The 23,597-nt window shown below is 46.5% G+C and overlaps 1 protein-coding gene across 3 annotated transcripts in view; it reads right to left on the bottom strand.

The window, feature by feature from the left end:
- CAMK2A (calcium/calmodulin dependent protein kinase II alpha) overlaps nt 1–23,597 on the bottom strand; it is a 191,912-nt gene that overhangs the window by 13,234 nt on the left and 155,081 nt on the right. For 2 of the 3 annotated variants that reach the window (XM_053289836.1, XM_053289835.1), the window contains exons 13-15: nt 21,437–21,477; nt 13,839–13,887; nt 2,359–2,434 (exon numbers count right to left, since the gene is read on the bottom strand). In XM_053289836.1, coding sequence (XP_053145811.1) covers nt 2,359–2,434; nt 13,839–13,887; nt 21,437–21,477 — 166 coding nt within the window. Of the gene's footprint in view, nt 1–2,358; nt 2,435–13,838; nt 13,888–14,987; nt 15,021–21,436; nt 21,478–23,597 lie in introns of all 3 variants that reach the window. The other variant, XM_053289834.1, reaches the window with a different exon arrangement.

Here is a 23,597-nt window from a genome sequence, read left to right as displayed (position 1 = left end):
ATAGAAAGCACTCCTGGCCACTGCCTCAACCTGAGAAATCAGGTTGAGGTTTAGGTCCAGAAGTACTCCCAGACTACGTACGTACCTGCTCTTTCTGGGGGAATGCAACCCCATCCAGAACAGGCAAATCTAAACCACTTCCTAAGTCTCAACCCTCCACTATGAGTATCTCCATCTTGCTTGGATTCAGCCTCAGTTTGTTCTCCCTCATCCAGCCCATTACCGCCTCAAGGCAGGCATTTAGAGAAGTTAGGCCATTTCCTGATGAAGCTGACATGGAGAAATAGATTTGGGTGTCATCAGCATACCGATAACCAAATCATACTGCACCAAATCCCTGGTGATCTCTCCCAGCAGTTTTATGTAGATGTTAAAAAGCATTGGGGACAGTATGGAGCTTTGTGAGACTCCATACCAGAGCACTTGTTTTAAAGAGCAAAAGTTTCCAAGCAACACCAACTGGAACCTACTCGAGAGGTAGGAGTGGAACCACTGCAAAATCGTGCCTCCCACTCCCAACACCTTCAGGCGCCCCAGAAGGATACCATGGTTGATGGTATCGAAAGCCGCCGAGAGATCCAAAAGGATCAACAGAGTCACACTCCCCATCAGTTCCCAATTGGAGATAATCCAACAGGCTGACCAAGGCTGTCTCAATCCCATAGCCTGCCTGAAAGCCAATTTGAAATGGGTCCAGATAATCTGCTTCCTCCAAGACAGCCTGGAGCTGAGACGCTGCCACCCTCTCGATCACCTTGCCCAACCTTGAGAGGGTGGAGACAAGCCTATAATTGCCCAGTTCTGAGGGATCCAATGCAGGCCTCTTCACGAGTGGTCTAATAATTGCCTCCTTGAGACAAGGAGGCATCCTGCCCTCCCTCCACTATATGTGGAGCTGCCTTTGAAGGATGTTCAAAAACATGGCGATTGACTTTAGTGGGAGTGAGCTGATGGAAGCAAGAACACTTGTGATAAGAGATCTGCACTGACTCTCAATTTGTTTCCAAGTGCAATCCACTGCGATGATAGCCTATAAAGCTCTGAACAGGCTTGATCCAGCTCATCTTAGAGAATACCTCCTCCTGTATGAGCCCAAATAATTCACTCAAATAATCTGAAGGGCTTTTTGCTCTGATAGGAGCAGGAGTTAGAGGCTAAACTGATAGCAAGAACAAGCAGGGCCTTCTCTGTAGCAGCACCTTCTCTGTGGTGAAGACAAAGAGGACCACCAGGCCAGCTCAGTTTTTAATTTTTAAAAGGCTATTAACACTCTTTTTCTTCCCACAGGCCACTGAGGTGTGAGGACTTGTTGACTGCATCAGTTGGTGTAGGCATTGGTGCTTTATAAATCTGCTAGACTGGTTTTTCTGTCTGTAGTTTGCAGCTGCTGATTTGTTGTTGATTTGTAGTTTAGATGTATGGTTTGCATTATTTTAATTGTTGTTTTATACTATGTGGTTAGCTATGCTGAGAGCCAAGTTTGATGGGATACAAATCATAAAATGAAGTAAGTAACCAGCTAGCCTTATTAGCTGGCAAAGCTTAACTTGGTGCAGCAATTCCAATATGTTGGGCTGGAAGGCAGCTACATGGACTGCTAGATGCCAGCCACTGGTGCTGGGAGAGTGCAGTGCTAGGAACCTCCCGTTGTAAAAGTGTGGAAACTGCCCATTGGATTCATAATTAGCCATACTGCAGATACTCTTGCGAATTATGGAAGACTTTCTTAGAGGATCCTTAATCTTGTTAAGATGTAGAAGTTTAGTGGGAAAAAGGTCACTATTTCAAGGCCATCCCAGGAACTTAGAAAGATGAGTGTGAAGTAAGATTTAATTACTTTACCAGGTTAGTTTGTTATCTACAGAGCTACAACTGGGTATTTTTGTTTTGTTTAAAGAAGACCTTTCTTGTGAACAGAATCAAAACCAGTTCAGTAGCCGATGCTTTTCATCAATACATTCATGTGGTTTGTTCTCTCAGCCAGGAATCCAGGCCTATGCTTGCTCAGCAATAATAGCTAGGCCTTCTCTTTGTCAAGCTGCAAAAGAAGTCTATCCATTCTAATTATGACGGGGAGATAATAATGACACAGTTCTTTTGTATGAACAAAGAACTGGGAAATATGAATTCTTGAAGTTCATCTCTAGCTGTGCTCTGTGGACCCAGAAGAAGAATCATTAATTGGCCTACCTTCAGAGCAACCTGACATTTCGAAACTGGACAGCAGCACCATGCTGGTTTTCACAGCTGAGGCCATTTAGAGGTTCTGCTAACCACCCTTCAACAACACACTGGGCCAGGTCAGGAATTATTTTCCTTTCTTCCCTTAAAGTCAAAACATCCACTTGGCACACTTACGTGTAGGACTCAAAATCCCCATTGCTTATTGCTTCAATCAGCTGCTCCGTCACCTTAATGATTTCCTGTTTTCGTACTGTCAGGTTTGGGGCAAGGGGACAAAAGAGAAAGAGAGTGAAAATACTGGTTGTAAATATATAAGTAAAAAGAAAATAAGCAAGCAAAAATAATTACAGGAATACAGAAAGGACAGTAGCGATTTCTGGGAGAAAGGACATTCACAGCATTGGTGTGTGTCACAGGAATGTGGCACTGGACATAGACATAGAAATCAGCTTCCTAAAAACTTTCTCACTTTAAAAAAGCAAGTTTCTAGTTCTCATTACTATTCATGTTATTATGAGGTCTCTGGGGCAATTTCTCTTGAAATCTGAGAAGTCCAATGCTGAATAAGATTTTCAACAGTTAGGAGGGGGCTTCAGTGTTTTACCCATCCTTACAGCAAAACAGCAAAAACTGTAGAATAAATTATGCAGAACTAGAGAAACCATTCAAATCTGTTGAATTTATACAGGCTGCAGAGTCCAGCTTCTCTTGGCATGGAATTTGGACTGCCTTGGTGCAGAATTTCAATTTTAAAAAACAACAACATACAAGTACATACAGCCCTGGACATTCCAACTGAAAAAATAAGGGCTTGAGAGATGGGACACTTCTGGGGAAAGATCTGCATCAGAATGAGGGAGACCTTAAAATAAACTATTTTATTTTAAATAAAATTTTGAGATTTGAATCAGAGTGGTGATAGAAAAGGTCAACTAGCTGGACTGTGTGTTTGCAGTGACTGCCTTAGAACAGTGATCTTTACTATGTTTCAAGTGGGGGCCACTTTGGCCAACCACCACCACCACCACCCTTCAATACGAGAGCCATTTCCCTCTGTGCTGACCTGCACACAGTACTGAGCTTTTCTCAGGGCTCTAGGAGAGAAGCACTGGGAAGAGTTACACTTCCCAGCATTCCATGCACATCTTCCAAGATGGTGTAGAGGCTCAAGGGAGCTTAGTTTCCCTTAAAGGAGCGCCCCAGTGCTAGGCAAAGCCCAGCACTGCACAGTGAGAAGAGTTATCTCCAAGACTGTGCAGAGTGTTCAGCTTTGGCCGAAGCTTCACACAGGCCCAACAAATAATTAGGGAGCTGCACTTTAATGGGGTTGATGGGGGCTGCCACTGGCCTCTGGGCCTTACAATGAAGGACACTGGCCTAGGAAGACTCAAATATAGGACCAGCCTTACCATATGAGCAGCTCCACTGTGATGGCACTTGGCAGGTGACACAAAAAAGCAGCCTTCACAGACACAACTTTGTGCTTTCCTGCTTGCTGGTGCTCATGCTGCCCTCGCACTACAACTGCTACTGAGGAGGAGACAAGCAGGCCCACTGCTGGAACTAAGAAGCAAACTTGTGTGGCTTATCAGCACTAGACCCAGAGAATTATATTTAAGGGAAGGAGTTGGTAGAAGAAACTAATAGAGACATTAAAAACTAATAGAGACATTAAAGTTGGGAACGAAGAAGAAGAGCTAGAGCACCTAAAGGGCATCAGCTGCAAAATACAGAGGTTATTCACACAACCCAAAACTAGGTAGGACAAGTGTCCTTCCCAGGTTTGGCAGCTCTGTGTGCATGGTTATGTGGGAGCAAACAACTAGGTAGGAGGAGGGAGAACTGTTTGTGTGGAAGCAAGGTAGGAGGAAACGGTGGATAGGACAGCTTTTCCTCCTACCTTTATCAAATGATGGGTACACAGGCAGAGCCAATATTACACTAGCAAGTTCAAAGAATCCTAGCCATGCCCCTGCATCTGACGTCAGACACAGGGACATTATTTCGCTTGCAAACGGGGGCCACATGGCCCTGTTTATGAGCAGAATCCATCCAGCGCCACATTCATAGCGTGGCCAGAGCGGCCCTCCCTATCTTTTAAAGCAGGGAGAGCCGCTCTGGCCACACCATCTGAGATGCAGGGGGCGTGGCTTAACTGTGTCTGAGATGCAGGGGGCGTGGCTTAATGACTGCATCCTGCGTCTGATGTAAGACACTTGTGTCTGACGTCAAACACTTACGTCTGATGTAGGGGCGGGACTAGGGGGCTGCTGCAGTGGACTCAAACCCCCTGCATCTGAGACATGGGGTGTGGCTTAACTATGTGCCTCTGTGTCTGAAATGCAGGGGGCGTGGCTTAACTATGTCTGAGATGCAGGGGTCCATGGCGGTGGGCTGAACCTGGGCCACCACTGGTTTCCCTCCGCCCCGGCTGAGAAGGACCTACCCAGCTTCCCCTCCTACCTTGCTTCCACACAATCACTTCTCCCTCCTACTCAGTTGTTTGCTCCCACATAACCAAAAACTGAGACCACACACAGCTCCCAAATCTGCTTAAAACACTTGTTCAGTTGTGTGAATGACATCAAAATGTTTATTGACCTAAGGGTGGCTTCAAACATGCACCCCTTGCTTTCACTGTTGGTTGTACTGCCTGGCACACAGTCATTCATGATGGCATGCCATGCCACTTTTATTACGAAAGAGCCTGTGCATTCCATGCTGCTTTCCTGGCACTGTGAGCAGTCTACTAAAATGTTCTTTAAAATATAGATGCTATCCACTCTTCCATGTGTGCCTTTCTGCAAGGTGAGGAGCACAGCCACACACAACCTGAAAGAAAAGAAGCCCAAACCACATATACAAAACCATATTGCCCAGTGTGATGTTGGAATGGTTGAACAGGCATTTCCATAAGGTTGGAATCCATGTTGCAGTGGCAACATATGCAAGCACTCCTCATGTGGCTCTCAGTTTGTGCGGTTACTTCCCAGAGCAATGCTAACATCGTCAGTGAAGGAGTGACTCTGGCCATGCAAATCAGATGGTCTGCAAGAGCAGTACGTGTGTTCATTTCCAATGCAAAGTGGGACCCTACAATGCCAAAGCAAGTAACACAGGAATCAGGGCTCTGTGGCAACCTAAGAGGATGAAGGGCAATGTTTCTGGCATTGCATGGCACTTTAAGAAGAATGAGAAGGCTGGTCCCTGCTCTAAGGAGCTCACAATCTAAAACAGTCACAAGGGAGACAACAGAGGATGGGCAGACTAGGGATAAACTGGGAAAGAATAGCCTCCTATTATTTCAAGTACTATTATTTCAAGTACTTAGGTTTAATTACACAATTACAGGGCTGCTCAGCTCCAGCCCTCCTGCAGATGTTGGCTTACAATTCCCATAATCCGTGGCTACTGGCCACTTGGCTAGGGATTATGGGAGTTATAGTCCTAAAACAGCTGGGGGGCCTAAGTTGAGCAGGCCTGCTATAAGGAGACGAGGGAGTTGGACCAAAGGCTTTGTGAAAAAGGTGGGCTAAGGAGGAGTTTAAGGGAGAGAGGTGGCATCATGGGGATATCCTAGGAGGCAGTTCCAGGCATAAGGGGCAGGAAGGGTAAAAGAGCAGGCATTTGAGGGAGCAAAATATGTTCAGATGATTGAAGGTGGTGGAGCTTGACGAGCAAAGGACATAACACAGGGTGCTGTTGGGATTTAAGATCTATTTAGGCCTTAATCAAGCTAAAAAACAATTTTGATTAAGTTCCACTGAAAGCAATGGCCCACATTCTGCTCTGTGGAATGCCGGCATTAGGGATCTGCTGGGGCCAATGTGCCACTTGAAAAGCAGCCTCGGTGCTGTTGTGGAAGCAGGAAGGTGCCCGATGGCCTAAAACAGCACATGGGCACTTGTGCTGCAGAACTTCAACTGTTTCCAATGAAAATAGTGCTGCAGAAGTGCCTCTGTGCTGTTTTAGGTCACCACACTCCTCCATCCTCGGCAACACCACCAAGGCTGCAGCCCTGGTGGGTTCCTAGTGCCAGTGTCCTGCAGTGCGGAACGCTGGCCAGTGGGACTTAAATTAATTGCCAAAAACTGCTTCCAATGGGACTTAAGCTGCATTCGCACATAATATAGCAGAAGTCTGTCTAACCACAGCCTGGCAACCTCCAGTTTCAGGACAGGGGAGACCCTCCCTCTTCCTGGTAGGGGTGTGCACGGAACTGCCAACTGCGGTCCGGCACTGGGGTGGGGTGGGTATCTTTAAGAGCGGCGGGAGGGTTTACTTACCCCTCCCGCCGCTTTCCCCGCTTGGCGCCGTAATCTTCAAAGTAATTGGGGTGGCAGGACACCTCCCTGCCGCCCCTTCCCCGACGTTGCTTGCAAAAAACCCCAGCAGTCCTTTGCGCGCGCGCGCATGTCACAGAGACTGCTGGGGTTTTTTGCAAGCAATGTCGGGGAAGGGGCAGCAGGGAGGTGTCCTGCTGCCCCAATTACTTTGAAGATTACGGCGCCAAGCGGGGAAAGCGGCGGGAGGGGTAAGTAAACCCTCCCGCCACTCTTAAAGGTACCCCCCACCCCCAGACCGAACCACCCAGCTCCGGACTAGTCCAGGCCGGTCCGGAGGCTTTTTTAATGGCCTCCGGACCAGTCCGGGCCCATCCCTACTTCCTGGTCCATTGAGGCCAGTCCTAGCAAGCTCCATAGCGCTCGCATTGCCAGAGTGTGGGCAAGATGTCGGCACGTCTCCAGAGTGGCTGCCATTGGCCACGATCTTAAAGGGGGCATGCCGAGCACGATTGTGCCATTTGGGAACTATCCACCTGCCCTTGGTGTGGAAAAGGACATTTAAATTCCTTTAAATGCCATGCCATGCCAGCACTCCTTCTGACAGCGACTGCATCACTGCCCTCCTCAGAGCCCTGCAACAAAACTGTCCCACACAAACAGATTCCTGGGGATGGGCAGTGGGGGGAGGGGGCTGGGATAGAGGGACATTATTTCCCTGTTAACCAGGAAGGGGAAGGGAACATGACTTCCTAGGAGGTGATATGTATATGAGGGAGTGCAAAGGATCCTGGGGGGCTCTGTCCTGCCATGACCGAGAATACTCTTGCGAGGGCTCACCCCGGCAGAGCAGCCCATGCAGACCAAACCACACTCCTGCTCCCCTGGTAGCTTGCTGCCGGTGGACTAGCATTCTCAAGAGAGGGCCAGTCTACTGCGGAAGACCACTGGGTTAAACACCCTCAGTTTTCCATCGGACTGCATGCTCATAAATTGAGCTGACCCCGAAACGAGGCCCCCACTTGCTTGAGGCCCCCACTCTCTCTGGTTAACAATAGAAATTTTGCACTGCAACCCCCTCCTCCCAAGGGAAGCCTTGAATGGACCCAAAGGAGATTGTGACGCTCCATGTGTCAGATCCTAACCGCATGTGTGGACAGGGGGATTCACTGGGTATGGGGATGGATCTTTACTCCCCTTCAAAATTCCTGGGTTTGGGCTGGCATTGCGTTGTATGCTGATCTGCCGCTGTGGGGAATTGCAGGAGAGGGGAGCCCCGATTTGCAATGACCCCAGGAAAGCAGGGTCACCATTTTGGGGCACAAGCAAGGGTACACATGTCCACATGGGCAGAAGTACTGGCAGGGGGCACTCTTTGACAGCTACTTGGCAGCAGTTGCTAAGACAGGGAGAACAGTTGCCAAGGTACCAGTCCCTGTGGCTTCCCTGTATAGAGCAACCTGGCTCAATATAGAGCCCACATGGCCTGACCCTCTCATGAGAGAGTGGTCCATGGGAGAAGGGGTTGTTTCGTCATTATGCATTATTAGGAATTCTGCCCAACACCCCTGTCCCCACAGACAGTTCTTCTCATGAGTTGTGAGGGGTTTTCACCACGGCCTCACACTCTCATGAGTGAGCAGTCCGCTCAGGATCAGCATCCATCATCATCGCCTATATTGAATTGCTCCTTTCACTGGAGCATTGCTTATCCTACTGCCCAGCCCTTCTTATGAGTAAGCCTAGGGATCACACAGGTGTCAGATAAGGCTTCCCCAGCTTATTTGTTCAAAAATATTACAAATATTGGTTGGGTCTGGTTGGGACTGCCTTTAAAACCTGACCCCAGGTATCCCCGCCCTAACATATGTCACCATCATGGCACTGTAATTGGGTGCCCTGAATATGTTGCCACCTGGAGTGTTTGTGTTTGTGAAAAGACATCATTGCCACTTCATTCTCAAGGAGCAAAGTGCCCTGCCTGTCATCCTGTCCCCCTTTCCTCTAGCTTGCAAGAAGGGGGAGCAAGGGACAGAGTGGGGAGAGAGAATGCCCCTGTGTGACTTTGCCACTTGACAGGCTGACAAGCTTGGGATGGAATGTGGTGGCATCCCTGTTGCCGGGCAACCGCTTTCTTGGATCAGAGACAGGAGAGGTGGGGCTGATGCTTGGAGAGGCGGCCAGAAATAAGCGCCACAGGCATGGGGCAGGCATGATCCCAGGCAGGTCTGCACTGCCATCTCTATGATTGTCATTCCAAAAAGTGCATGGAACTGCAGGTATGGCACGGTCCAGAGGCCAAACCTCAGGTCTTGGCAGCGAAACTTACTGCAAACCCAAGGTTCAAATTGGAGTTTGGCGAGACAAACAGCAGGTCGCTTTTGGCTGCAAACCACGGTTGCACACATTCAAACACAATGGAGTTCTAACCTCTGCCCCGTTCAACTCTGAGTACATGATGTTTCCCCCAGATTTTCAAAACTCTTTAAGATGGGCTTTTTTGTGTTTTGTTTTAAAAAGATATTTTAAATCTGGCCTGCAGTTCTCTATAGGTACCACAGCTTCTGGGGAAAAAAATAGCTATAATGAAGGGGTAATGAGGGAAGCGAAGGAAATCATCTCCTTTTGATGTTTTGACAGAGATACTATGCTTTATGAGTTTTAGACTGTTGGTGTAGCTCCCTTCTGCTTAGCCAAATGGTGGCCATGTTATGAGTAAGTGATAAGGCAGCTACCAATCAGCAAGGAGAGATGAGGTTATTCCTCTTCCAGCCATTTAAAGAATGGGCAGGAAGCCATGACTCACAATGAAAAGGCCTATTGGTCAGAAACTAAGGGGAATTGCCCAGTTTTTGGAAGAAGCAGATGCTGTCTAGTTGTAAGTCAAGTCAATCCTTGGATTAAAAGGTGTGCTAGGAGTGAAAGGGGGACAAGGGGGACAGAGATGTTGTTGGATCTTGGTAATTCTCCAAAAACAATTTCAGGGCATCAACTACATATTAGGGATGTACACGAACCAGTTTGGTGCTCCTTTTAGCAGTGCCAAACTGGTTTGAAAGTCTGGCATTCAAGCTGGTTCGGAGGTGGAGGGGGTTCCTTTAAGGGGCAGGGAGGGTGTCCTTACCTCTCCCGCTGCTTTCCCCCCATTGGCACTCTCCCCAAAACTGCTGGCGCAGGGCTGCAGCATACTTGCTTGCAGCCCCAGTCAGCATCGTACCAGAAGTGGCCGGCACACATGCACACGGCACACTCGTGTGTTGGCCATTTCTGGTATGATGCTGACTGGGGCTGCAAGGAGGTATGCTGCAGCCCTGTGCCAGCGTTATGGAGAGAGCGCTGATGGGGGGAAAGCAGCGGGGATGTAAGGGCACCCTCCCTGCCCCTTAAATGTAACCCCCCACACCTCCCAGAAATACACAAACAAGTTCGTGTACATCCCTACTACACATTAGGGGCTAATTACGCATGGTGCACAAATGCACATAGCAGAACCCCAATACTAGGTTATCCTTTTCCTGCCTGCCATTTTGTCAGTCCAGATTATTCCCCAAAGGCAAAACAAAAACAAAAACCAACAACCCACAAGTAAACATGCATTTTGGCTCCCATGATGGGAAACCGGGTGGGGAGAACAAACTGGAGCAGAGAAATGGCAGGGGAATAAGTGTTGTGCTCCCTCCCATAGCTTCTCTGTTCAAAATCGACACAACCACTCCAAGCTGCTGTTCTTTTTTCAAAAAGTTGTTGGTGCTCAGTTACACGCATTTGCACAATACATGCGGCCAGGCTCTAAAACCTTGTGGGCAAATTATTGTAATTTAAGTTCTTTGTGTCCATAAACCAGAGGGGTTATTATTATGCCTGCAAGACAGACGCTAAATTGTGACTGTGAGATATAACTCAATCTTTTTGTCAGAATCTGTGGGTCGCACCTCAGCTAAACAAACTAAATATAAATAGCCCCTTCATGCCTTTGCAAGAGCCAAAGGAATGACAAAACATACTAAGCAAGCTCCTTGGGTTTATTTCACCTGCCTTTAAAAGACAGGCACTGTTATGTTTTGAACAAGAAACCCAAGAACTCCTCCCTTTCCATCTTTTATCCACTGGGAGCCTAGAAAACAACCAGACAAGAAACAATTCAGGAAGGCTGTCTCCTGGTCTGTTTCCTCACTAATTGTTAATTGTTAATTGATCTGATGTTTTAAATGATTTTCATCATAAACTGTTCAGAGATGCAAGTTTTGGGCAGTGTAGAAATATTATAAATAAACAAATAAATAAATAAATAAATAAATTTTATTTATTTGCTGGACCTGCCGAGGGCTGAAACCTCTCCGAAAAACATCAATGCACTCAGTGAACTGGATATTCCAAAGGAGCTGGCCAAAGCATTGCACTGTGCATATGAATAAGGCTCAACTTTAAGCAAAGTAGTTAATAACAAAATAGTATGTGTCACTGGAAAGCCTCTCCCTGCAGTGTTTCTATCACTTTAAGTATTAATTTTCACTACACACACAGAAAACCCTTACAGCCTTTCCTTCATGAGTTATCCCCAGTGAGTCAAATTTTCAATTAACTTTAATGTCAGGCCAAAGTCCAACTCCACAGCAGATGAGGGTTTTTTTTCATTGGGGGAGACTTTACAAATTAACACTGAGAAATGATTTCCCAAGCTATTATTGGAACACTGGCCCTGTCAGGCTGCAGGAGACAGTGAGGGAGGCAGTGTTTCCTTGGGCTCTTCCCATAAGGGTAATTTAAAGTGGTGAGAGTGAAAGTGCTTCCAAAGAGATGGAAGGAAAGCGGGGAAGAAGAAAATAGTTGCTGAGGGTGTAGAGGGCACAAATGTTATTCACATGGCCAAAGTGGAGAGGACAGGGGGCGGGCAGGAAGCATCCTACCTGCCTTCTCCCAGATGATACGAAACTCTTCTGGGCTCTGTTGCTTGCGTGCCCACATGACGGGTGCAGTAGCAGACTCCCGAAGTGGAATCAGGAGGAGGAAGTCCTCCCTCATCTTACAATACACTACATGCAGTAGAGAAGCAGCCCTCCACAATGAAGCAGCACGCCTCTCCCTGACCCCTCTTTCCCCTGGAGTCTCTCATAAACATGGCCGCTAGCTCCCAGGAGCTGCAGAAGGGTCTCTGCGTACCACACACTGTAAAGCTGAAGTAGGTCAGTGGGAGTTTCTGTCCTACCTGACTTTAAGCATGGGTCCTAAAACTGGGCTATCAAGTTAGGCAGACGCTGGGTAGGAGAAGTCAGACGGCTCCAGACAAGCGTCTATACTGGGCTTAACCCCCTCATACTCACATACTGACAAAAGGCTAGTCATGAAAACGACCTCACAGTGAATTCAAACACTGCAAAAATATATCAATGGAATATATGGAGTGTATTTATTAGGATCCAGAAAACTGAACAAACTAGAGCAGAGGTTGAAAAGGGCAGATGGGAGAGGGAACAGGAAGGAGGGAACAGCACTTAGCAAAATAAATTCATACAAGCCGACCCCGCACAGAGCATCTGTTCGCTCTTTGGGGCAGGCTACCTCTCTCTCTCTCCACCCCCCGTCTCCGGCGGGGCCGAGTGCAGCCTCCGCCAGCAGGCCGAGTGCGGCCGCCGCCGCCAGCGGCCTGGCCGGGCCCGCCAGCCGCCGCCTTGCATCCGCGGCCGGGCCAGGCCAGGCCCGCCGTCGCCTCGCATCTGCCTAGCCAGCCAATTCTCCAGGGTGCGCCTTAGCCAATCAGGCGCCTCCGCAGCCCAGCCAGTCAGCGGGGCTGCCGGGATGCATGTTCGAAAGGCACACCCAGGAGAATTATATATATAGACTAGCTTAACCTGCGCAGAGCATCTGCGTGCTAGTAACTGATTGCTCCCCTCATCCCCACCACACACCCCTCACCTCAGAGGTCTCTCCACCATCACCTTAGCCAGGCTCCTCCTCCTCCTCCTCCTTCTCCATCCAGTTGCTCCAGCCCCTCCACCCCTCTTGGTTGCGGCTGTGGCATTGCCGGCACCAATTGGCCAAGCTGCAGCCCCCAAATCCCAGAGACCTCCCCACCCTCACCTGAGCCCCACTCCTCCCCTCAGGAGGAGTATCATCATCATCATCAGTAGCAGCAGCAGCAGCAGCAGCAGCAGCAGCAGTTGACTGGGCCCTTCCTTGCTGTTGCTGCTGCCATCACCGCTGCTGCCATGGCCGCTCATTCTCCTCAGTATGCTGACAGGTCCAGGCCTGTCCCTCACCTGCCTGCCTCCCCCCTCCAATGGTCTTGGTAGCCCCGAGCAGCAACAGCGGTTGATTGGGCCCTTCCTCACTATTACCATCATGGCTGCTCTTTCCTCTCAGGTCGCTGACAAGCCTGGGCCAGTCCCTCATCCTTCCTTTTTTTCTTTCCCTCCTTTTTCTCTTTCTCTCTCCTCTGCTAGCTCTTCCCCTCTCCCTCCCTCCCTCCCTCCCTCTCCCCCCTTCCTTCCTGAGTTAACAGATCTTGTTTCTTCATCTAATTCACACAGTGGCAGCCTCCTTCTCCTGAAGGGGCTCTTTTCTCCGATAGTGGGCAGGATAGTGTCCAACCAGTAACAGTTGCATTCCAAATGACCTTAATCATTACAGGCTCCTCCTCCCTATCTGCATATGGAATCCCCACTGCCCAATCACCACGGTGCTTCTGCTGTCACAGGCTCCTCCTCCCTATCTGCATATGGAATCCCCACTGCCCAATCACCATGATGCTTCTGCTCTGTTACCTCCAACTGGTAAAGCATTGTGTGGGTGGAGTTTGCCACATACATCCTTAGCCTGCCCCCCCCTCTCTCTACACACACACACACACACACACACGTTTATCGCACTGTGAAATCAGTTGTTGGGTACCCAGTTTATTAAAATTGTCACTAAAAACTTCTGCTCAGCAAAATAAAGTATTCAACTGACAATTTATATTTGCAAACTGAATATTATGTATATAATATTCTGAATATATATATATTCAGATATATAGCTATAGCTATAGCTATAGCTATAGATATAGATATGGATATAGTCAATTGAATGCTTTATTTTGCTGAGCAGAAGTTTTAGTGATAATTTTAATATGCTGGCCATCCAACAACTGATTTCACAGTGTGATAAAAGTTTTGTTTCACTTAGATGAATAAAACTTTGAAGTCTTGAAAATTGTGTTCTTGTATTTGAACAAGACGGACAGACAGTGGGAAATTGCCACTGGGTTAATAGTCCTGATAAGCTGTTGGAAAAATAAAAATTCACAGTGCAGGTTCATGAAAAACCACTAGTTAAAAAGGGTATCCCTCAGATATAGTTCTGTACCTCTTCTGCCAAAATCTATAACTGTACCTTTAGTGTCTTCATCTTCAATGGTGGTATTTGTGCTCTCTGAAGATTCCTGGACAAAGAATGAAGAGGAGAGAAGCAAAATAAGGGCCATTTGACATGCATTTTTTCCTTCAGAAAGACACTGTCCATTTGGTAACCTACCACCCAGGTTCTACCCAACAGCACCAACCACTGCAAAGGGACAAAAATCAGATAAACATCAGATTAAAACACTAGTCGATAACCACGGCTCTTGCTTTGCAATTGTAATATTTGCCCTTACTTTTAAATCTTACAACCATGAATGAGCAGGAAGTCTGACTGTGAAGAATCTTGCAGGAATGGATTCACCTTTCTTACAATACTCTGCAGCAAGGCACAAAAACAGATCCGGCAAGAAAAGGGTCTTGAGCTCTCCTACAACTACAACCAGAAGGGCCAAGAGGGGCTGTGTAGGAGTGAAAGACACCATGTTGACTGTACAATCAGGAGCGGAATGTACAAATTAACAAAGAGAGGGAGCTAGGATGAGAGAGTGAGGGGGATTGTGCAGAAGTGAAAGTGACCACATTGACCGCATAGTAAAGAAAGAAATGTACAATAAAACAGAGAGGACTTCCAAGACCCACATGGACCATCAAAGGCTGACACACAGCTCTTTCCATAAACAACCAACTGGTACATGAATCAACACAGAGAGAGGGAGTCATTTACACTCTGAGTTTTCATAAAGATAGCTGTGGTAGCTGCACTAGAGTCTTGGATCTCCTAGTTCATCCCATCAAAGGCTTATTTACATGCTACATACAATCACAAACAGCAAGTTGACCAAGGCCATCAGCTGTTTGCTCTCTTGTGATTGTACAGTTCCAGCAGAGCCATTTAAGGCGGCCTTTTCTTTCATTGCTACTTGGACTACTGCAGCTTATGGACCTGCTAAAGGAGAAGTTCCACTGAGAAGCTTTCACTAGAAATTGAAACTAGGTTCTCAGTGCTTTTGGGCTTCAACTGTTCTTCTGCACCAGCCATCCCTGTTCATAGGTTCTGCTTCAGAGATAGTGCTCTCAAGGTGTCACCTTCTACCTCAAAGTAACTCCCAAGAACAGGGAGGGCTGGGACTTTTTGAGAGGCCCAGTGCTATCAGCATTGAGGAAGACAAAGGACACTCACCATTAACTGAACGCTGGAACTGGACTTTCTTTTCTGGAAAAACAAGGAGAAGAGATGGGACAAGAAGAGACACAGAGTGAGAAAGAAAGAAGAGAGCAGAACATGGGATGCAGTGGGACTTGGGACACTCGTCGTAATTCTTCTAGAAAGGTGAAGAGTTGTAGATAAAACTGGTGCTTAATGCAAGAGTTCTATATCCTGGACCAAGGCTAAAAAACACACAATGCAAACTGTGCTGATCTAACTTTCTTGCACAACTGGCAATTCCATAAGCCTTGCCCAGATTCCACCCTAAGTGTAAACTCACTCATCATAGGATTTCAGGCATTCTATGAACTTTTCTCTTAACCTTGCTATCCTGACACTGCAATCTCCGCAGCTCATTCCACATTCGACTACTTTCCAGTCGCAACTCAGCCTCATTTTAGCAAAGGTTTCCAAATAATCAAATCATGTTTTGAGAACAAGAAATATTCACTAGGCATCAAGCTAAAGTGACCATACTAAATTTACATACAGGCACAACACTACTGGAATACAGCTATCCATAAAATAAAATCTATAGTTTTGAAACCATCCTTGCCAATGTGATTTTTCAGCATTCACAGAATAACAATAAATGACTTGATATCATAAAAAATTGAGGTTTGAAGGACTCCAAATGATCATCTAACCCAATTCAATGCCTTGAGGAAAGATATTTATACCTAAAGCATCTCTGAACACCTCTAAGGAAGACTTCAAACTGCCATAGGCAACCTAGACTAGTGCTGACTAGGATTTACAGTTCTTCTTAATGTTTAACTTAAATCTGCATCTTCCCAGCAATTGAAATCCATTGCATTCCGTCCTATCCTCAGGGAATGTACCCTTGTAAGGTCATGCCTGCTCAACAGCTTTGCATGCACATCAGTATGATTTTAGGCATCCATAAAACAATCTGCTCTTCTCTTGCAGCTAAATTGATAACTAGCTATATTTATCAGCTTCGACTGATACATAAACCTTTCTGGAAGAAAGCGCCCTTAAAACATGCTGGTAACCACCGGGCATTACCTATTGACTGCCTTTGTATGTAGTCCAGAAACTACAATTGGTGCAAAATGCAGCAGCCAGGTTGGTCTTTAGGGTAACATATTACATAGGTTATCCTCTCTAATAAAACGCTTGGTGTCCGTCCGTGGACGGACACCAAGCGTGCGTTCGTGCCTGGCCTGTTCTGGGCATGCCCAGAACAGGGCAAGGGAGGCACGAACGGCAGGACCCGGCGGCCATGTTGGGGCCGGGAGAAGGAGAAGTGGCCGCCGCCTACGCCAGGAGGAGAGTGCGGGAGAGGCGGCGGCGCAGCCGTGGCCACGGCCAGAGGTGGCGGTGGCCGCGACGGGGCAACTGGCGGCGGGAGTGCAGGTGAGGCGGCGGCGGGGCCAGAAGCGGCCGCCGCAAATAAAGGAGAGAGGCGCCGGGGGAAGAGGCGGCGGGGAAGCTGGCCGAGGTGGTGGCGGAGCCGCCGCCGAGGCCTGGCGCCGCCAGTAAAGCCGGGCGGGGGGGGAAACCTTGGGGCCCGATCCCACCATTCCCGTCCCCCCGCCAAATTACTAAGGGCCAAATTGGCCCTGAAAAATGCCGCCGCCGAACCGCCCTCCCAGCTGCCCGATCCCACCATTTGTACAGGAAAGAGGAGCTCGCCAGCAGAGCTCCTCTTTCTGCAAAGGCTCTTCTCAAACTGGCGCTTTGAGCGGAAAGGGCGTCCTTTCCGCTCAAAGCGCCAGTTTGAGAAGAGCCTTTGCAGAAAGAGGAGCTCTGCTGGCGAGCTCCTCTTTCCTGTACAAATGGTGGGATCGGGCAGCTGGGAGGGCGGTTCGGCGGCGGGGCCGAAAGCATTACTAGCGCCCGTTTTTCAACGGGCTAAAATTCACTTGTTACCTATAAAGCCCTAATGGCTTGGGCCCATGGTATTTAGTAGAGTGCCTTCTTTGTCATGAGCCCCATCACCATCAGATGAGGTTTGCTTGCAGTTACCATTGACTTGTCTAGTGGTGATTCAATGGCAAGTCTTTTCTGTAGTTGCCTGGGGCTGTGGGATGCACTACCTGTCAAAGTTAGAGCTGCACCACTGAAGACTCGTCTATCAAGTCAGGCTTTTAGTAGATTTTAAATTTGATTTTAAACTTTAATTTGTCTGTTTTAACTGTTGATTTTAATGTTTAGATATGTTTTTAACTAACTGTAAACCATGAGACACTTGTTTTTAGTGCTATATAAAGATGCTAAGTAAATAAATTAACCCTGTGGAAATCAATGTATGTTTTGTGCAGTCCATAGTTACAATGGTGTATACTGCCTCAGGTTGGAGAAGGAAAAAGTCTCCCAGTAGAAAAAATTGTTTAGATGAAAATTAAAATCTGATGTTAGAGCTACCATTTTGTTCAATAGTTCAAAAGGAGAGGTTTGCAAGGGTTTTATAGATGTAAATAATAATTTGCATTAAGTTGCTATTTCTTTTTCTTGATTTGTGCAAGTGCCTCAACTGTTGTCTACATGAAGGGGGAAAGAATAACATGAAAGAATGTGTGAGAACACAGCTTTCACTGGATTATTTAAAAAAGTGGGCGGGAATGAAACCTTAGAAGATGGCAAAAACCATGGGCAGGCATCCTCAAGGGCAGTCCCCAACCACAACAGGGAGAGAGGTTACAATTCCAGTTCCAAGGAGAAGGCCCAGATTCATATCTTCCCAGCATAAGCATTGTGCCAAAAATAGTGAAATAATTCAACACCATAGCAAATGGTGGAAGTCAGCTGATTTGCACTGCTGACATACAAAAAGAAACTCATTCTGTGCCTCACTGTGATGCTGAACCCCTCTGTATAGGCATCCTGGGAATAACCCAAGATGCAAAACGTTGCCCTTTGATTCATGACTAGCTTCTCTCAACAACACAGTACTCTAATGTACATCAAAAAACAAGAAGCATTTATATCAAATGCCTAATTATCACTCAAAACGTTGGGGACCTCTTGAAGTTTTCTGTTTCCTACTCATACAATCGATTTTTAGCTTTTGCATGTTGCTCCTTTTTACCCTCTCTGCATTGATTTGGAGACCTCTCGCTGCTATATTCTTTCTTAGTCTTCATTTTTTGTAGCCATATTATGAGAAAGAACCCTTCTTTGCTGCTGGAAGCAGAAACAAACTAGGAAGCAGAAACAAAGAATTCCTGCAGTTATAAGAGCCTTTTCTACAAGAACTAGGCAAGAAGTGGAAAACGCTGTGTCTAAACAAGCAGTTTATCACAGACCCAGGAAACAAGACTGGGTCAAGACGCCATCGTAACTGCCTCCCCCGTATCATAATCCGATATCAAACATATGCATATCCCTGGTGATATGCGAAGGCTATTTCCTATGAGAACTGTAGTAGAAAGAATTTTTAAAAGTCCATGCCACATGGTGATCCTGACTGTCCTATTTTGCCCTGTTTTTTACAGCATGAAATACTCTCAGTCGGCCTCCCTATAACTTAGTCTCAGAAATCACCAAGAAGACAGAGGCTGCCTTCAGACACAATGGCAAACTGTGGGTAAAAAAACCCCCACAGTTTGCCTCCATTTCTCTGGTGTGCTCCAAGACGATCACGATCTGTAGTCTGGGAGACTGCAAAGGGCAAGGAACTGGCTGCGCAGGCTTCCTCCAATGCATGCAGGAAAGCCACGGTAGCCAGTTGAGTAGGAGAGAGGGAGGAGCTTCCTACCTTTAACTCCGGTTTGTGCAGCTTGCATAAACTAGAGGACACAGCGGCAGAATCTGGATGACATGATGTCACCTCAAACCTGCGGTTTCGGCGGTGAAACTCAATGCAAACCAAAGGTTCAAATTCAGGTTTGGGGTCAAAAACTGACCCTGGTTCAGTGACGAAACCAGTTTCACACACTCGGGCTACCGCAATCTTGAACTTCTGGCACGTTTGCCTCCAGTTTGCCATTATGTCCAAAGACAGACAGAGAGTGGTCTTCACCAGTGCTTAAGCTACATATAGTGGAGTCGACTAAGCTCAGATGCATAGTGACTGCACTGATTTAGAACCTAACAAGACTGAGAATGAATTATCGAAAAACCTTACTGGAGAGTAATTGTAGAAGCAATTAGACATAACATGATGCAACACAAAAGCAGTGACCTCATTAAAATAGGACAAACATACAGTAAAATGATGCAACATGGGGTAGTGATTTTATTAATTTAAGACATAACAGGATGTGACATGTGTCAGTGATTGCATTCATAACAGATTGTGACATCAAACAGGGCAGTGAAAATTATTATATACCCACTGCTTAAAAGAGTGGCAAAGCCCCTTCTGTTAATAAAATATGGGGGCATATTTGTGAAAATGACCCCACCCATTCCTTCCATTCTCCATTGATAGCAGGTTTCCAGTTGTACACAGGTGGTGTATAGGATATCTGCTCCATCACAGAAAAGCATCACAGAAGTGAGAGAACAACCTGCTTCCCACAATAGAACTCTCAGTCTTCTCGTGAATGGGACAGTGCTTCAAGAACAGGAAGCTGATCCTTTTGGACCAGTCTGTTACCATGAGTTAGTTGAACCAGTGATTCTCCTCAGAAAGACACATGAACCATGTGGCCATGAACCAGACCTTTCATACTGCATACCTGAAAACAGTACCCATCTCCCCCTCCCCCACAGAGGGGCAGCAAAACCAAACATCCCAAAAAACAAAAACAAAAAACCCCACAAGCAAGCCAGGTGATTGATAACCCCATATCTGAGGCTGCTGGCATGGAAGCTGGTCCTCCTGGAGTGTCTCTGGGAGGAAATGGAGTGAAGTGAGAGTGGCAGGAAAGGTTGTTAGCACAGAGAAGAACCAGGTCGGTAAACAAGTATATAGGCAAGGCAACCCTGTCATCAGGCTCTTCTTCAAGACAAAGGCCATTCTCCGAAGCAGCACTTTCCCCCCCCAGCTTCACCACCATGTCACAGCTTGACGACACTTTCAGCTGCCAGCCACCCCTCCACTTATCCAGAATGCTTCAGTGTGGTTTCCAGAAAAAAGCATGGTTATAATGTCAGTGGAAAGTTACTCAACCATGTTCAAACTTCTCACAGATACTTCAGAGCTGAGCCCTGGAAGGGGTCATGTCACTGGAGTGGCAAAAGCCTGTCTCCTCCATTTACTCCACACCTCAGCATAAAACAATGAACTTGGTTTGAAGTCATGTGGGCTACCAACCCAAATGAAGAAGGCAGAACTAGAAACCTGGAGGCACATTTTGGAGGTGGAGTGGATTTGTGGCGCCTCCATTTTTGTTCTGGTAGTTCACCACTTTCTTTACTCTTCTTTGGTTTATGAGTTGGGAATGTATGCATTTTCAAATTTTCCCAGGTTTTAAAAAATGATCCCAAAGATGATATATCACACCAAAATGGCAGCTCCATGGGATCCAATAAAATCACACTAAACTATTAGTCAAGAAAAAGTGAGCATGGTTGCTTTGCCCCTGCTCAGGGACTTCAAGCCAACACCCTCATTCACCAAACCAGGCACCATCCTTGCTCTCACTCCCCATTCTGTCTCCCTCTCTTCCAGGTGAAGTGTCTTTCAGTTTGTCTCACCTGCCACAGCCCCTTGTGCAGGATTAGAAATGCCCTAGAGAGCCTGTTCAGACTCTAAGAGATGTATGGGGGTACAAACTTCTCACAGAACCTACCACCTCTGAATGCACAAAGGGTTTGGTTGGTTGGTTTGAAAGTGCCTCTACATAAAAATCTTCCTGCATGCCGAAAGATCACCCATTAGGAGACCTCCCTGTGTTCTGGGGTGGTACAGTCAGTCCCACAAGAGGACTGTCGAATCAAGAAGATTTTGGGACTGATAAGTCAGAATCCTGCCAGTGGCCCTCAAATGTCTCTATTGGCTCCTTGCAAAGAGCATTTCTTTGCAGGGTCCTCATGGTGGGGTAGATTAAGATAGCTGAGGAAAGGCACATGCTTTCTTTCTACTTATAACAAGTAAGTAGTCGTTTTTAGTGGGAAGGAGATGCTTAGGATGTACCCCTAATTCTCAAAGGTCAGGTAAAACCTTGATTCTCTTTTTGCCATTCTGCTCACTGTCCTCTCTTTGTCTTTTCATTCTGAGGTATGAATTAGCCGAGCAAACGAAGCATGAGCCGAGGCATCCATTACTTTATCTAAGCATTGCAAGTTGCAAACTTCACCCAAATAAAAATCTTTTTCATTTTTGCTGTCTTGTAGGAAATGCAGATAATGGGGAAATGTCTCTTAAGATGAGAGGAGGAGGGTGCAAGAGGTCCATCAGTGTAATACTAGCAGCACACTTTTAATGCAAAGGCCCTGGGCCACGCTGGGACCCACTACAGAGAGCCTAACAGGCAATCTAGTAGCTCAGTGGGCCGGGAAAGACTTACCTTCACACCATCATTCTTCTTGTTGCCACCACTTTTTCCTCCTGTGGAGAAAAAGTACCATGTCAAGAGGACCAGACAAGGTAGCAGAATCAGCACACTGAGAAAGAGCAACATGGGTGAGAGAGCAGTAGAATGCAGCTGGGTGAGAAGTTGGGTGAGAGCAGCTCACAGATTCAATGCCTTCTCCATTGGTAGTGAGCTCATGTCACAATCCAAAGCTCTAGGTGAAGTCTCTCTCAGAAACCCCTGAAACTCAAAAGTTAGATTACTTCCTTCCACGTGAACAAGAAAAGCCACTGCCACTTGCACGTCTGTACTCCCAAGTCTTTGAAGAAACCAAAACAATGGCCAGTGATAGAAAGAGAAAAGCACTGGCGGAGCATTCTCTGACAATTTTTTCTTCTTCTTGACAGGATCAAAGGATCTTTCAGCTACATGGCTATAGGGGCTCGGTCCTGTCCTATGTCCCCCCGCCTTTTCTGAGCTTGCCTGCCCTGCTTTCTGGTCTCCGACGTGAATGTTAATAGTTCAACTGTAGATAAGAGCAGCGTGTAATTGCCTGTCTCACTCTCTCGCTAATTTTAGACCCCCATGCTGGCGGGGGTCATGTGCTACAATTATGACATCCTGACAGCTGCAGCCCACATTTCGACAATGATGAAAAGCAGAAATCTTCCCCTATCCACCCCACCCTCCTGCTACATCACTGTCACAGACTGAGCCTAGTCTCCTGGGACTGCAGCCCACTCACAATCCCTCCCTCTTTTTGCTGTTGCTTTCAAATAGCATTCAGAATCTCTCTCTCTCTCTCTCTCTCTCTCTCTCTCTCTCGCACATGCACATACACTGAGGCAGCACAAACATGTTTGGCTTGAGTACAGCTCCTAAGCAGAAGAATCAGATAACCAATTGAATTTGGTTTTCTCGTCCTGCTCTGGTCTTGACAAATCTCCAAACTGCTTAGGAGGTGAGGAACAGAGAACCAATATGATTTGAATGCCCTGGGGTTTGCTGTCAGTTGATCAACTCCACTTCATAGAGGGGAGGAAGTGTCCATATTGCTTTCAATTTAGAGATAAAAATCTACAATATGAAAAGGTTTCTAAAATATAAAATATCCTAATACAACAACCTTTTCCATTAAAAAAAAAAAGACTTTCACCCATGTCAATAAGTCTTCCGGCAAATGCATTTACCCTCTACTTTCAATGACTTCACCACACAACGAAGTTTAATTTCAATGAAATGTTCCAGTTTATTTCCTACGGATCTCATTTTCCTCATGTTTCAGGGGAAATCTCAACAGATGAAACCTGTGTACTAAAAGTCCCCATTAGGTCCTAATGGGACAAATACCACAGAAACTTAAACTATCTGTTAAATTCAGCTTAGAAATGCCTTCTCCAAAGTATTGACTTTCAAAGTTCACTTCTAATAATTTCCATGGGCTAAAGAGGTATCTTCCACCTGTTTAAAATTCCTCTCTACCAGATAGGCATTTGAAGTCTAACTTTCCCTCCCTAAAAATTCCTGTCTTCTGGTTGTACATTTTGGGATCTAGCCCACCAAGTGACATGTCGTGACTTGCCAAGTTAGCAGTAACCCTTGCAAACTTGGCAAAGAGGCACCTTTTAATGTGGTGATTCTCTTTATTTAGTAGGGGGAGAGTAACTGGCCCTATCTATCCCCAGCACAGTACCTCCAGTGACTGTTGCTGGTGTCTATCTGATGCTTCTTTTTAGATTGTGAGCCCTTTGGAGACAGGGGTTGATCTTATTTATTTGTTATTTCTCTGTGTAAATCACCCTGAGCCATTTTTGGAAGGGCAGTATAGAAATCGAATGAATGAATGAATGTCCACACAACAACTTCATCTACAGAGCACAAGTTGAATGCACAACCTGTGCCATCTGTGACTGAAAGCTAGCACAAAATGCCACCAAATAAAGGTGATGCTGGTGTGAGTGTTCTGTTCTTAAGTTCTGTGCAGGGGGAAAGGGCTGTGTGAGGATATAATAACTGGCAACAGCACTGATCCACTAATGGCAAGTCCTTCTACCAAAGGGTGACAAAGCATTTTGCACTGATTAATTGTGCTTTGACACTTCTTTGTGAGCTATGGAAAAACAATTAATATTTATTAATATAATTAGAAAAAGGA

This window comes from Hemicordylus capensis, chromosome 2 (genome assembly GCF_027244095.1).
Source record: "Hemicordylus capensis ecotype Gifberg chromosome 2, rHemCap1.1.pri, whole genome shotgun sequence".
Lineage (NCBI taxonomy): Eukaryota > Metazoa > Chordata > Lepidosauria > Squamata > Cordylidae > Hemicordylus > Hemicordylus capensis.
This window is presented reverse-complemented; position numbering and strand designations above follow the sequence as displayed.